We start from the raw sequence: 15,027 nt of genomic DNA on the forward strand, positions 1-15,027 counted from the left end.
AAAGTGCTATACATTCGCATCAATTATTAACAACATATTAAAAAATCTAATTGAAAAAAAAAAACACAGAGGTTAACTTAAAATATTTTATAAAATGTCTTAACAAAAGGCCGCAAATACGAGTAATAATGTAACATATGAATACATGGCTGTATGTACGTATGCCTATATATGTTTGCTTGTATTTATGTATTGTAGATAAATACTAGCGCATGAAAAAATTGCTATATGCAAACTTTTGTAATGCGCTGTAATGGAGTGATAGTTGTAGTGTGTAACTGCCAGCATGCCGTTGTTGTTGTAACATAATATAGTCTTCCCAGGGTTTAGCTGCTAGTTGCCGGCATCGAGGCAACCAGCTCTTGTAGATATTTTTTTTAATTTTTGTGGAAGAAAATCAATGATTTTGAACAATATTTTCATTTTCGTCTAAAAGTGAAATTTTTAATATATGCCGATTTGGAAAATTAAAAAAAAATATAAGAATTTTGTAGTTTCCACTAATTTAATGTGCATACAATAAGAAAAGCATTCTAGCTACACATTTTTTTCTGATTATATACCAATTTGGAAAATTTCGAAGAATAAGTTCTAAAAAATCTAAGAATGTGTTTAAAAAGCCTCTTACTTCAAACAAAATTTCATGTATGTAAAGGGCGATCAGATTGGAGGTACTTTTACGGTTTTTGTGACAGATCACGCGTAACTACTGTTAAACTAAATACACAATTTCTCCACTATTCATTAACATTTTACCAACGTTTACAAATGGTACAAATGCATTACGAAATTACAAAAAGTGTTCATCGCGCTCAGGCCAACTTATGATGGACAGCGATGAGGCCCATTTTGGGTTTAATGGCTACGTCAATAAGCAAAAGTACCGTATTTAGGCTGAAGACCAATCCAAAGACATTCAACAACAGCCATTACTTCCATTGGAAACAACTGTTTGATGCGGCCTATGGGATGGAGGAATCATCAGCCAATATTTCTTGAAATACGAGGCAGGCGCCACTGTAACAGTGAATGGCGAACGCTTTGGTAAACGACTTTTGGATGCCGAAAATTGAAGCACGTGATCTCCACAACATTTAGTTCTAACAAGAAGCTACTAACGCTACTTGCCATACAGCCAGACAACCCGCGAAAGAATGGATTTACTGCGTCGTTGTTTCGGTGAGCAATTTATCTCTCGTCTCACCTCAGACCAGTGGATTGGCCACCAAAGTCGTGTGATATCACACCTTTGGACTTTTATGTGTGTGGGTATGTAAATTCTCAATGCTTTGTGGATAAACCAGCTTCGTTTGAGGCATTGGAAGCCAACATTACTATATGTATTCACCAGATACCGACCAATATGCTCCAGCGAGTCGCGAGTCATTCAAAATTGGCAATTGCGGACAACATTTGAAAGAGATTATTTTTAAAAACTAAATGTGATAATTGGTTCTACACAAAATTAATAAAGATTACCCAATAAATTTGAATTTTCGTTCTTTTATTCAATTTACATTTCGATACCTCTAAATTGATCGTCCTTTACATAAAAGGAATTAAGTTTTATTAAAAATCTTAGACGCTTTACCACAAAAATAATTTTTTTTTAAATACTTTGTAAAATAACATTTTCTCACAAATTTTCTTTTTACAAAGTATTTAAAATGTTTTTTAAGTTTTATAAATTTAGGAATTAGCATGCAATCGTTGGCTCTCCTACTAGTTTTCGTATACTCCGCGTTTTTATGTATGTATGCATGTATGGGTGAAATCTAAGTGAAGTGGAGTTGAACTATAATTTGATACGATTTTTTTTAATGCAACTTTAAACACATTTCACTCAATGCAGGATTTTATGGTGTGTTCCGATTTTTAATTTTCATATCTTAACTCACTTTTTTTAAACATTTATTATATAACGGTGTCTCATAAAAAATAGTTTTTTTGTTTTTTTTTTAATCTTAACTAATTTATTTTTATAAAATAATTTAACACAACTAATACATATGTATAAACAGAAATGCTCTTTTGTCTCGTTATTACTGTTCTACCGTTATTCTCATTCAAGTTTTACATAACCCTGCCAACGAAAATTGGCTGCTTCATTCGAAATGCATTAATTTCTTAAATTTAATCAATGTCTTATTTTTTCTTTGGATAATTTTTAATATGCAGTTATAATATTAAAAAAATTAATAATAAAAATAGTTTATTTTCTTCATAAAATTATTAGCCGCAACGCTTAATTTCACAAGCAATCCATACATACAAATTTATAATATAAATGAAATTTATTTAAAATTAATTATCTTTCTTCATAAAATTTAATTTCATGTTTCTTAGCAAATTTAACATAAAATTTCAGAAAATCGTCGCACACAATAATTAATTTTAATTTTCTACATAGTAAATGTCAAGTTTTTTTAGCATAGCATAGAATTTATTACTCCAATTTTGCAATTTATTTTTTTGTTTTTAGCTTTTGTTGCTTTGTCAAAGTAAATTTGGCTAGAAATAATGTGGTATAAATGGTTTTCAAGCCATCATATTTGATTACATACAACTTCTTGCTCTTCTTTCTTCACCCTTTAGTATTACGCAAAAAAAAGAAACCTTTTTAATTACAATCATAATTTTTTTTGCAAATTACATGCGCGCACACTCACAGTTCTTCATATATGTTTTTGTTTTCAAGTTCAATATTTATGTGCTACATGGTGTAGCATGATTGTTATGTTGTTCTTGTATTCTAGTAAAGACCTAGTTCGAAGAGGTGTGTATGTAGTTACGTTCTTTTTTATGTATAATATTATATTGAATGTATGTATGTATGCATGTGTAGCTATGACATAAAGTAATATACGTTTAACGTTTTCAACTTATTATTATTACGAATTTTGTGAACGTGACTCAAACATCGCCGTCATATCACGTATGGAAAATTGTGGTGAGATCTTCTCACGTCTGCAAATATACAAAAAACAAGAACACATTAGTATTGATTTTTTACTCTTAAATAGATTATACAAAATTATTGCCATAGATTTTGCTTATAGAAGGTGAAGTCCAAAATAAACAAGACTGAGCTAAATAGAAACGATTGGAGCTTTGTTCTGATAACTTCGAGTTCATTCAAAATACTCCCCTCTGGCCTCGATGCACTATTTTGCGCGATCTAAAAGCTTTTCGAAAGAGTGTTTCAGGGCATTGACCGGAATGTCCTGCAGGATGTCGGTACATGCCTTTTGGATAGCCTCTATGGACGCAAAACGTTTTCCTTTTACGGTCAAATGCAATTTTCCGAACAGGTAGAAGTCACAGGGAGCCCTATCAGGCGAATGCGGTGAGTGATTGATGGTTAAAATGTGATTTCTAATCAAAAAATCAGTCACAACAGATGGTGCATTTTCAGGCAATAAGCGCCAGCTTCCTCTTTCGGGGTATTCAGGGCGAATTCGACGAATGCGATGCAAAAAAACGCTTCAAAACGCCTTTCATTACTATTGAACTTCTCCATCTCGGACCTTCCCCCACTATCTGATAGTTTACGGATCTCTCAAGCTGATATATAATATAACGGGTGACTTTTTAGCTATTATCTTTTTAAACAGTTGGTTTACACAGCTGACGCACGTTTCGTGTTTTGTTTCACTGTCAAACATCTTCAGTTTGGTCTATAATTTAACCATGAATCGTCTTACAAACGAACAACGCTTGCAAATCATTGAATTTTATTATAAAAATGTGTGTTCTGTTAAGAAAGTTTATCGGGCGCTTCTTCCATTTTATGGTCAGTTTAATCGACCCACTGAAGCGGCTATTCGAGCTATTGTGACTAAATTTAGAACCAAATTTACATTATTGGACATCAAACCACCAACACGCTTACGTAGAGTGCGAACTGAAGAAAATATCGCAGCTGTATCGTAGCCAGTGTTAATGATGACCATCAATTATCGATTCGTCGCGGTTCGCAGCAATTGGGCCTCTGTTACTCAACAACGTGGAAAATTTTGCGAAAGGATTTAGGTGTGAAGCCTTTCAAAATACAGCTGGTGCAAGAATTGAAGCCGAACGACCCACAGCAACGCAGAATTTTTGGTGAATGGGCTCTTGGAAAGTTGGCGTTGTTGAAAGGCGACTTCGTTGAACATTTTGTTTCACGTTCGTGGCCTGTCAATTGACTATCCAGATCGTGCGATATAACGCCTTTAGATTATTTTTTGTGGGGCTATGTTAGAGCGCATGTCTATTCAGACAAGCCTGCTTCAATTAACGCATTGGAAGACAACATTAAAGCATTTATATGTGAGATGCCGGCCGAAACATTGGAAAGAGTATGCCAAATTGGACTAAGCGGATGGACCATTTGAAGCGCAGTCGCGGTCAACATTTGCATGAAATAGTCTTCAAACATTAAATTATATGGACTGTACTATCGATTTAAATAAATTTCATGCAGTTTTCTGAATTTTACGTGTGTTTTTTTTTTTTAACTTTCCTATATCTCTTAAAAATCACCTTTTATATATATTTCCTGTGGTTCCAAGAGGAACAATAGCTGATAGCTATTCGATAATGGTATCCGGTTAAGACATTGATGAGTTCTGTTTAGGAGCGTAAAGGATTAACTATCTGAACTATTTCAATGCCGCACCAATATCGACTTCAAATATCTCGGAAATTTAAGCGGTTACTTTCGATAGCCTATGTTTTCTTATCATATGCAATGTCAGTCGTAACCACACCATATAGCCACAATAAAGTTCTCAAATAGCTAGTCACTCACGTAACACTGCGTCAATTACGTTCTGGGTATTGTAGGCACGGCTACAACAACAATATGCTAGATTATTACATCTTGCGTCTTGAGAGCTCGAAATGACATTCAGTCCCATTACATGAATTTCCATCGGTTTGCAAAATGTTATTTTCGAGAGGATCTCAGTTTAGATATTTGCAACGAAACAAGCGCTTAGAAATTTTTTTTATAAATTGTGTAAATCCTTTGAGAATTAAATTATTAAAGCATATCTATAATACTTACGTTGAGGTCAGACTTTGCCGGCTGGTCGACAATGCCGCAACACTCCCCACTCCGCTAGCGCCATTACTGCTGCCGCCCGCCAACTCACTCCTACTATTACGTTCGCGTGCTGCCGCCGTTACTGCTATCGACCCCGCCGTTCCATTTGCTAACTCAAAACTTTTCCTTTCAAATTTTTGTACAGTAGCACGCGCTGAAAACTCCTCCTGTGGCGGAGCTTTCTTTGAAAAATTCACATTTACTGCCGACGATGTTGTCGTATTGGTTGTAGGTGCGACTTCGTTTGTTGTGGGCACTAGGTTGGTGGGGGCATTTGCGTTTGAATTGCAATTATTTGTAGCAGCTGCAGCCGTTGTTGTTGATGGTGTAGTATTTAAATCATTTTGATTCTTTTCATCGGAAATGCTACGCACACGAGGAGCATGCAACGTGCTCTCCGAACCAGCGAGTAGACGTGCACGACCCAGCAATTCCTTTACATTCTCATTTTCCTGTTGTAGAGCACGCATGTCACCGCGTGATTTCGATTTTACTCGCAACGATTCAGGTGCGTTAAATTTGTCATCATCCTTGTGTGAGGATGTGTGTAGATCGGTTTTGGAGCGCGACTTGAAGTTCGCCGTATCGCCGCGATACTTTTGTGTCAGTTGCTGACGACGTTCCTCTTTAATTTTGTCAATGCGCTCGCGGTCGAGTTTGACACCTGATAGCACTTTGAGGCTATTGGTCGATAGATTCAAATTTGAGTTACTTAGATCGCTTGCGCTGGCATTAATGGCGGATGATGTTGAGTTTGCTGAGCCCACAGATTGCTGTGTTGGCATATTCACATTATTTTGTATGAGCGAAATGCGATTCTCAGTGGTTGGCGTGATTTTCAGCTCAGCTGTTTCATAATCGTTTTCTAACGCTTCGTCCGCCGCAGCGTGATTGTAACTCTTTTCCGGCTTGAGCGCAGCTGGTGGCGTCGCCTTTTCACTTTTCGATAAACAAATCTCTTCTGTTATTGGTATGCCGGGCAAGCGCTTTGGCGGATTTAGTGTTTTCGGGCGCGTAAAATCGAAACTCTTGCGCCGGTTAGATACCTCAGCCAAATCAGGTAGCTGTTGGCTACTACGCGTGCTCAACTCTTGCAGATGCTTTGAGCCGAACTCGCGCACGAAAGCATTCTCATCTAAGGAACGCGTTATTTGCTGTGACTTCGTCAGTTTTTGTTTGTTGTTCGGGTTCGAGGCATCCTTTGCTGCAGACTGTTCGGCATTTGATGTGAGGCTCGATTGCGAAGCTTTCAGTTCAGCCACCGCGCTTGTATGTTTCTTAATCGAACTGCGAAAGCTGAAGTCAAAGGCAGGCAGCTGCTCGACGGGCGAACTTTCGAACTTGGTAGCAAGCTCCTTGACACTAAAATTTGATGGGGACTTACGTGCTGAGTTTTCGATGATCCCTGCGCTGTGTGGCGGCTCGAGCTCAAGCTCTTGCGCGTTTGCGCTGGCAAATTCTTCACCCAGCGCTTTTGTTGTCAACGCAACATCCGTATCCGTTTTTACACTATCCAAACTGTCCAGCTCCAACTTGTCTGATGAGACTTCCTGTTTCGCTTTTTCTTCTGCATTTTTCAACTGCTCGCCTAACATATTTTCATAGATGCTTTTTGGCTTGCGCATTTCCACATTTTCATATAGTAAACGCTCCTCTTCAGTTTCAGAGGGTTCCTCCAAACTATCCAAATTATTAGACTCGCCACCCATTTGGATATCGACTTCGCAGTCTTTCGTCTCAATATCTCCACGGTCCCTCTTTTTGTTACCCAAAAGTGGTATATTTTCGTAAGCGCCGAAATCTTGCATCTCATTTTCATTGGTCTCTTTCAGACTCTCAAGCGCCAAACCGCTTTTGCGCTCATCGCTCAATAGCTGATTCACCTCGGTCACAGAATTTCGAAAGAACTTCACTTGCTCGTACACTATGTTCTCATCAAAGCTTGTTTCCAATAACGGTCCCTTGGCCTTTGTCTTCTCACGCATCACAGCAAATGATTTGGTCGGCAATTCCTCACGTGGACTGCGCATGTTGTAGGTGATGCTGATTGTAGCACGTATTGGGCTCGTTGGGCCGCCTATTGGAGGTGGTTTTTGTGCGCCTAATAAAGGTGAAGTCATATTGCTGGGTGTATTCTCATATTCTTCATACGCTGGCGAGTCCGCCTCGGTTTCGATAAGCGAATGCATACTGGACTGGCGTTGCAGGTTCTGATAGCCGAATTCGCTGGGCGTCACCGACTGACTAGTGTTGTCTGTAAAATTGGAGTTATTTGGCGAAGGAATGAGTTGTTGTGCTAGTTCTCGCTGTCTATTGTAGGGTAGCGTAGATGCATGTCCAGCACCACCATTTCCACCGGCATCTACATTATCGGTGGTCATCTTGGAGCTCAGCGGCTGTAAATCGAGTGAGAGTTCTCGTTTGAGGGCATGCATGTCACGCCGTTCTGGATGTGAGGCGTGTGTGATGTTAGAATGTGAGGTGAACTGCTGGGAGAGAACGCGAGACATATATTGAATTTAAATTTTTTTAACTATAATGAATTCATTGAAAGTTAAATATTCTTAATCCTCCTGCTTCGTACCTGATCTTTTGACAAATTTAGCTAATTCTTTAACTGTTTAAGTTTATGAAATATTTGTGAGAGCTGGTTAAATTATGGAAGAACCTGTGCTTTGTTAAAATTATAGAGAGTAGAGCCAGAGTCGGACGGGGATAAGGTGAATTCAGCTCAGGAGTCGTTCAAGCTTACTCGTAAATACAAACGGTTCGCTCTTCCAATCGAGCATTGTTCAGTCGGCAATGAAGCAACATGTGCATCGGTTGTGCTGATTTTTTCTTGCATCACCAACTCAACTCCAGTGCACTTGGTGAAGACACCCGAACAATGACTGATTTATGGTGGTGTTAGCCGCTTGCTAATAAAGTTCATCAGGTTTTTAATATCAATGCCTGCTATATCAGCAGGCGTAGAAAAGAGATGAGAGCCAAGATACTTAAATATTAGCCCCGCGAAAGCAGGGCAGTTAAGGAGAAAGAGCTGATATGATTCCACCTCATCGTCTATACAACTAACGCAAAAAGTATTCAAAGTAATGCCAAGTCTCATATCTTATATACTCTGCGGCCAATGACCTGTAAGAGCTCCCACGAAATTTGAGAGCTGAGATTTTGTTAACCTCAGGAGATCCCTCGATCGCCTCCGATCTACTCATGACCAGAAAGATTTCGCGACCTGAGTTGACGCGATGCCCACAGGTAATCAGCGGGATCCCAGTACTCTCGTTTCGTCTGGTAACTACCTCACAGGTCCCTGTCTAGCCTCGCAGTTTCCTATAATGTCGCTATGACCAGGTACCCAGATTAGCCTTATATGAAAGAATACGGATGCAATCGTTTGCTGGGAGTGTACGTCCTTTTTAATATTATTATGAAACGTGCTGAGGATAGCTTGGGCTTGGTTGTATGGTTTTCGGAGTGACGAAGTGTTTTTGTTGGCTTTTAGAACCTGAACGCTTTTAAAGCTCCTTTTCTAGAGCCCACTCAAGGTGGATCAAGTTATTGTTGAGAGGAGTAGGTATTTCAAGGAGTAGTATTTGAAAGGGACTGATTTTAATGAACCAAATAGGACTAGAATGGTTACTACATGGTTACAACTAATTTATCGCTTTCTAATATAAGTACCGTAAAATGGTTTCCTTATTCTCGACTCATGGAATAATAAGACTGCATTCCTACTACAGAGTTTATTAGTTAAATTAGAGCTATGCACTAAGGTAGAGGGACAGCTGTTGACTGTGATCCTATTGAATTGAGAATAGCTATGGCGCGAACATCCTTTTCGAGTGTTTGGTTGAGCTACTCTTCCATTTGTTGTGTATCTTGATGATGTTCCACAAATGGAAGGTCCTGTGGAGGTTTTTGTGCCGGGTTCGAACGGCAGATGGTTTTTATGAGCTTTTTCATGGCAAAAGTAGACTCGGAAGTTTACCATTGCCTGCCCAGGGGCGACCACTATTAGATAACGTTTTCTTTCATGTGGTGTTTCATGTCCACAGTGAGTTTCAAGCCCGATCCCTATCGAATAGTATTCACGCACAAATCTTTCGGCTACGGCGGCGAATTGAGGATAGATGATAAAATAAGTTAGGGCTGGCGACTTTACCTAAATAGAAGTTAGAATTTTGATGAATTATGTGGAGGAGTCCCAGAATAAAATAAGTTTCATCGGACTGTCGCTAAAGCTGATGGCCTAGTCGCTAATGCTTTTTAATTCTTTGTGATTGTAATTCATTACTTTTCCAATTTTCAAATAAAAAAAAAAAAAAAAAATAAGTTTCATCGGACTGTCGCTGAACGGAAATGTGCTTACTTCTACTGCTAGTGGCAACAACTTACAAAAATAAATACCGAAAACAAAGTTACTCACATTACAGCTGCCAAGACTTTCGTGCGAGGTGCCCATACAACTACTAGAGTCTACACCTAATAATAATGGCTGCTGTTGCTGATGGTGTGAAGATGTTCCAGATAGTGCCGACAAACCGGACATTGCGGAGGTCACCATCAGTGGTTCTAAATCATACTGTGGTGTATTTACGGCCGAACTATTCTCCGAACTGGTATCGCCAACTAAAAGTGAGTAGCGAGGACTCTGCATCGGCGACGAAGGTGTAACCGAAATTTTTGAACGTTCCATTTCTGATTTGGCATCTTTGGTTATCTCATTGGAGTTGCTGCGTAATATCAGCGAATTAAGTGCCTCGTTGGCATGAGCATTGCAATAGCTGTTACGATTTTTTGGACGCATCAAATCAGGTAGATTCTTGAGAGCATGGGTATGATGGTTGTAATTTGTGTTTCTTTATAGAGAAAAATTAATAGTATTTCTTATGAATTTATGTATTCGTAACTATTTGTTATGTCAATGCCACTCACCTGCCATAAGGTACTTGTGTAATGCTCTCCAGTTCACGTTTGGCGTACAGCTCGTCTTCGAATTGCATGCGCGCAGCGGCATCTTTCGACGAAAAGCGGCGCTCATTGCTTATACCCGAGCCAGGATAGCTAAAACGTTCTTTAAATGAATCCTGATCCTTACGTTTTGCTCCTAACTGCACTGTTGGATAGCTGTATCGTGTATTAATGATACTACCTCCGGCTGCGGCGGCCGCTGCGGCACCGGCGGATGTTTTCTTATCACCGCTTTTGGTACTAAGCCCATATTTCTTTTCGAATTGAGCCGCCTTAGCGCTGACGGCATCTTGCAATTTATTGGTGCTTTCCGTTGAACTATACAGTGAGTTCTTGGATAACGCTGACTTGGGTGGCGCATGCACTTGAACGCTAGCATACAGTGTCTGTGGATTGGCTATGGCATGCTCGGGTGTGCCGCAGTCAATGAATTGTATATCGGATAATTGATCCTCCAGCTTGTATCGTTTGCAACAGCTCTCATCGCTGGAGAGATGAGCGTGATGTTCGTGACAGGCCACCTCGTTGCCGGCAGCATCGAGCATTACACCTACCCCTGCTGGTACTCCAGCTACACCGGTGCCTTGTTGTGCCCAATTGTGCGCGAGTGCCGAAGCAGCGCTTGGCGATAGATGCAAATTCAGACGTGGTTGCTTTTTGGGACTCGGATTCACGCTATTCGTTTGACTGGAAAATTCCTCGGGACGCGCACGCAATATGCGTCGCGAAGCTGCGCCCGACGATGGTGGTATATTCTCCTTGCCAACACGCGGTGAACTTACCAGCGACTCACTCTCGGAGAAGATGCGCATCTCTGGCTCTTCGCGGTCGAAGTTCAAACCAAGTTCTGAGAGCTCACGCGAAGGGCAAGTGGTTACGTGCCCGCGTTGTGGCGACTGCAGCAGATCGAAATAGGAGTCATGCGAGACTGAGCGCGAGTGGCCAGCAGTTCGCAGGCTGTCGATGGAGTTCGAGCGCACACATACTTCCATTGGCTTGCCAGACACTTCGTCCCGTCGACTGCTAGTCTCAAATAGCTCAATCGATTTCATTTTTTCCTGTTTGTGCAATGCTTTGCCAACCTTAACAGCGTTCGTAATGATTAAATCCGCCTCAGCAAAGGTGACCTGTGTGTGGCTACCATCTTTATGACGCGCTGGCGGCGTATCACTGACGCCTACTGCACCCACAGCGACACCAGTCTTCATATCATGCCCGCCATTACTTATCGGTCGCTGATTGCGTGTGAAAAGCGATTTCCATGAGTGCGTTTTCCGTTTTTGCCAGCTACGTGGCACCGATAACACTGTGTGGTATTTGTCGGGCAGGCTGGAGGGCCCACCACCAACCTCAATATATGAACCAATATTGGCCGCATTGCTGGCCACCATATTAATTGGCATCGAAGTCTTCATATCGAGTCCATCGATGCGTGAGTGGCGTTCCTGTGCTTCTTCCAAACTTATTAGTTTCGGTCCGCCTGTGCTAAGGCTTTTTGGACGCTCCATATAGGTGAGCGATTGATCGTGTTCTCGTTGTTCAACCAGCAAACTCTCACAATCTGTTAAAGAATCCAGACGCGTCTCGTTGGCCGGTGTGGCGCCTGCTGTCGCGATGTAACTCAATCGCACATTCATGTCATCGAAGGCGTCGAAAATATTGTGACAATTGCGTATCAGGTACTCAGTGACAACGGCTTGTACGCCTACACCGCGCAGAGCGGCCACTCCGCCAGACTCCAGTGCTGGAGAGCGTAGTAAATTTGGGGCCCAGACAATCGCAAGATTCTTGTCAGTCATGCTGGTGCGTGCAGAATGCTGCGAGATTCGATTCAGATGCTCAGCCAAATATTTGAGAGTGCTAAGATGAAAAAGGGGATATACATATTAGAAGAGAGGATACAAAAAAGTGTCCCAAAGTTTTCTAGAAAAATGCGACACCATCTGCACTTTCTTATGCAATCAAACCCACCTCTTCATTTCAAACATTTTTCACTTACCGATAATGCGGTGGTGGCAATTTCAGCACCGTTTCCTTCATCAGACGCAGCCGTTCATTCGACTCGCTTTTCTCTTGTATAGCCTCGACAAAGTTATCATACAACTGGTATGTACACAAAGGATTCGGCAATTCGCGGAAGTACATTTTCAGCAAAGAACTAACTGCGTGTATGTCTTGTTTCATCTCTGGATTACCCAAATCTGGTATACGTTCTTCGTCGAAGGCTCTTCGCAGTTTTTGTATGTTCGATGTAATGCCCGAAAGTCGATAGATGCCATCAACAATGCCATATTCTTCAATGAATTCCGCGCAACACTTCAGAACCATCGGTATCTCTTGTCCACTGTTAAGCAAATGCTCCGACAGATCACACGAAAAGACACGTTCACGATAGATGCCGCTCTGCTTGAGACGACGTCGTGATGGGCGTGACAGTATGAACGAACGAAAGAAAGCGATGAGCTTGCCGTGTTTACGCAATACTGGCTTCGTTGGCGAGACATCCAACTGACCCACCAATGGAGCGGGCAAAGGAAAATGCCGTGGCACCTTATCACCGATCGTGGCCACACATGATTGCGGAAAGAAACCGACCTCGTACTGCGATTTTTGCAAATGAGACTTCTTACCGCGCCACCAGATCGACTCAGCCGGACTGGGCATATCAATAACGGAAATCATATCGCCTACTTCAATTGAAATCTCATCGGAAGCTTGTGCCTGATAGCGACGTACACCATAGGCTGCGCCTACAGCGGGTGTGTTGATCGTGCGCATAGTATCGCCATCGGCTAGTGGCAATCGTCGACCCTTATTGTCCAATTGCAGCCAAGTGAGGATAGTGCCGCATGTCAGCGAATCTGAAGCGATCTTTGAGAAGCGCTCCAAGTATTTAGCTACCGCATATTCCACATCTTCTTCGCTCTTGAAATCCATTTCTTCCAAATTCTTTAGGCCGCTTATTTTACGATCATAAACGCAGCGATGCAACATTTCGTCTAACATTTGCATGTTGTCAAAGGAACGTTTTACTAGAAACGGATCACAGCTGTGAGGAAAAACTTTAATAATGAACCAACAATTCGCTGGCGAGAAGGAACGATAGGATGACGGGCCGGTGCCACTGCTGCTGAGCGCCTGCCCCAGTTGACTGCCGGCAATATCGCCACCAATCGATTGTGATGCTATGCTGCTATTGAGTAGTTCGGATTTATCGTCGACCAGGCGCACCGAAAATGCGCCCAGCTGTACGCGCTCATAGTGAAAGTGTGCGCATTCTTCTAGCTTAGGAAAGCGACAGGATTTCTGAAATGAAAAAAAAAAAAAAACAGATAAGTGGCGATTAGATTTGATGGGAAAATTTGGATAAGAATACTACATTAAGCTATGAAATAAAAATGAATATATTTATAAATAAATGCGTTATTTGTAGGTTTGAGATTTAGCTTGGATGACGCGAAATCCAAATTTTTTAGAAACTTACAGTTCATCTCTAATAGAATCTATCATCTTCATTTCGAGGATGAATTGAGGTCCATCAAACTTATTTAATTACTAACCGTAGTTGAATGGAAGAAGACTCCAGCTAGGAACCTCCATTTCACTATTTTAAATAAACACGATCTCTTTCGAAATGCTTCTTTTTTTTGTAGTGCGAGATGTGGCCTACATTGCACGATGTTGTTAGGGTGAAGATGCTACAAAATGAGAAATGCTTTCGGTGAGTTCTGAATGCTTTCTTATTAAGCTGTCTTATTAATCTTATTAGTATTGGTATTAGAGGACGAGGCATCCCATCGAAAATAATCGGCCTGCTCAAAGCTCTGTATGAGAGATCTGAACCGGCAATTTCTGCACAATGGTACCATAAGTGACACTTTCTCAACCAAAGCTGGAGTTAGACTAGGCTATCCCCTCTCACCGCTCATTTTCGCGTCCCAGAGGCATTACATGGTTTCTCACCAGACAACTGAAGGATTTGGACTTGCTGACGATATTTATTTACTGTTGCCCAATATGCAAGCGAAGGCGGGCGAACTAGTAACACTGGCACGCAAAGGCGGGCTGGAAGTAAACGTCGCAAAAGCTAAGGCAATGAGTATCAACACAATAACCATGTCATGATAGATGGCAAAGAAGTGGAGATCTTAATAGCTTATGCAATCTGGGACGTCAGCAATACATTGATTAAGGCAGGAGCTGCAGTCAAGTGAACGGCGCTATATGGAAGTGAAACGTGGCTTGTTTCGAAAACGATCACGCAGAAATTTCAATGCTTCGCCAACAAATGCTAGAGGATAATATGCAGAATATTCTGGCCCAAAATATTAAGTAACGAAGAGCTCTGCATACAAACCAACGCGAAGCCCATCTTACTCCAGCTAGCATGAAGGAAATGGGGTTGGATAGGCCACGCTCTTAGAAAACTGCCTCAAAACATCACAAGAATGACCCCAGATTGGAATCCTCAGGGAAGCAGAAAACGCGGATAGCCAAAGAATTTTATTCAATGGGGGACACTAAAACTGTTTAAATAATTATTTTTTTATTTTAATTAATTTTATTTCATTTTATTTTAATTAATTTTATTTTTATTATATTTTACTACTATTTTTTAATTTTGTTTTACTTTATTATTTAATTTATATAAATTTGATTTACTATTTCATTTTTATTTTTTGTTTCATAATGATTTTTTTATTTTATTATGTAGAGGCCACTAAAGCAGTTTTAATAATTTTTATTTTTACTTTTATTTTCAAATTTCCTTTTATTTTATTTTAATTAATTTTATTCTACTCTATTATAACTTTTTTCCATTTATGGAACAACATCAAGACGCACACCACAAATAGGAGGAGGAGCTCGGCCAAACACCCAAAAGGGGGCACGTATGTATTTATATTATAACTTTTTTAATTTTTCATTTAAATTTTTTTTGTTTATTAATTTTTCTTTTTTTA

The 15,027-nt window shown here is 40.5% G+C and overlaps 1 protein-coding gene across 2 annotated transcripts in view; it reads right to left on the reverse strand.

Annotated features, from left to right (window-relative positions):
* Window positions 1–2,452: 2,452 nt before the first annotated feature.
* The window catches only part of LOC128863467 (GTPase-activating protein CdGAPr), a 60,736-nt gene continuing 48,161 nt past the window's right edge, over window positions 2,453–15,027 (reverse strand). Inside the window, exons 2-6 of one of the 2 annotated variants that reach the window (XM_054102632.1) lie at window positions 12,063–13,369; window positions 10,028–11,923; window positions 9,519–9,951; window positions 5,051–7,578; window positions 2,453–2,967 (exon numbers count right to left, since the gene is read on the reverse strand). In XM_054102632.1, the coding sequence (XP_053958607.1) occupies window positions 2,892–2,967; window positions 5,051–7,578; window positions 9,519–9,951; window positions 10,028–11,923; window positions 12,063–13,369 (6,240 nt within the window). In that variant the 3' untranslated portion in view covers window positions 2,453–2,891. The remainder of the gene's footprint in view (window positions 2,968–5,050; window positions 7,579–9,518; window positions 9,952–10,027; window positions 11,924–12,062; window positions 13,370–15,027) is intronic. The other variant, XM_054102633.1, reaches the window with a different exon arrangement.

This window comes from Anastrepha ludens, chromosome 5 (genome assembly GCF_028408465.1).
Source record: "Anastrepha ludens isolate Willacy chromosome 5, idAnaLude1.1, whole genome shotgun sequence".
NCBI classification, from domain to species: Eukaryota; Metazoa; Arthropoda; class Insecta; order Diptera; family Tephritidae; genus Anastrepha; species Anastrepha ludens.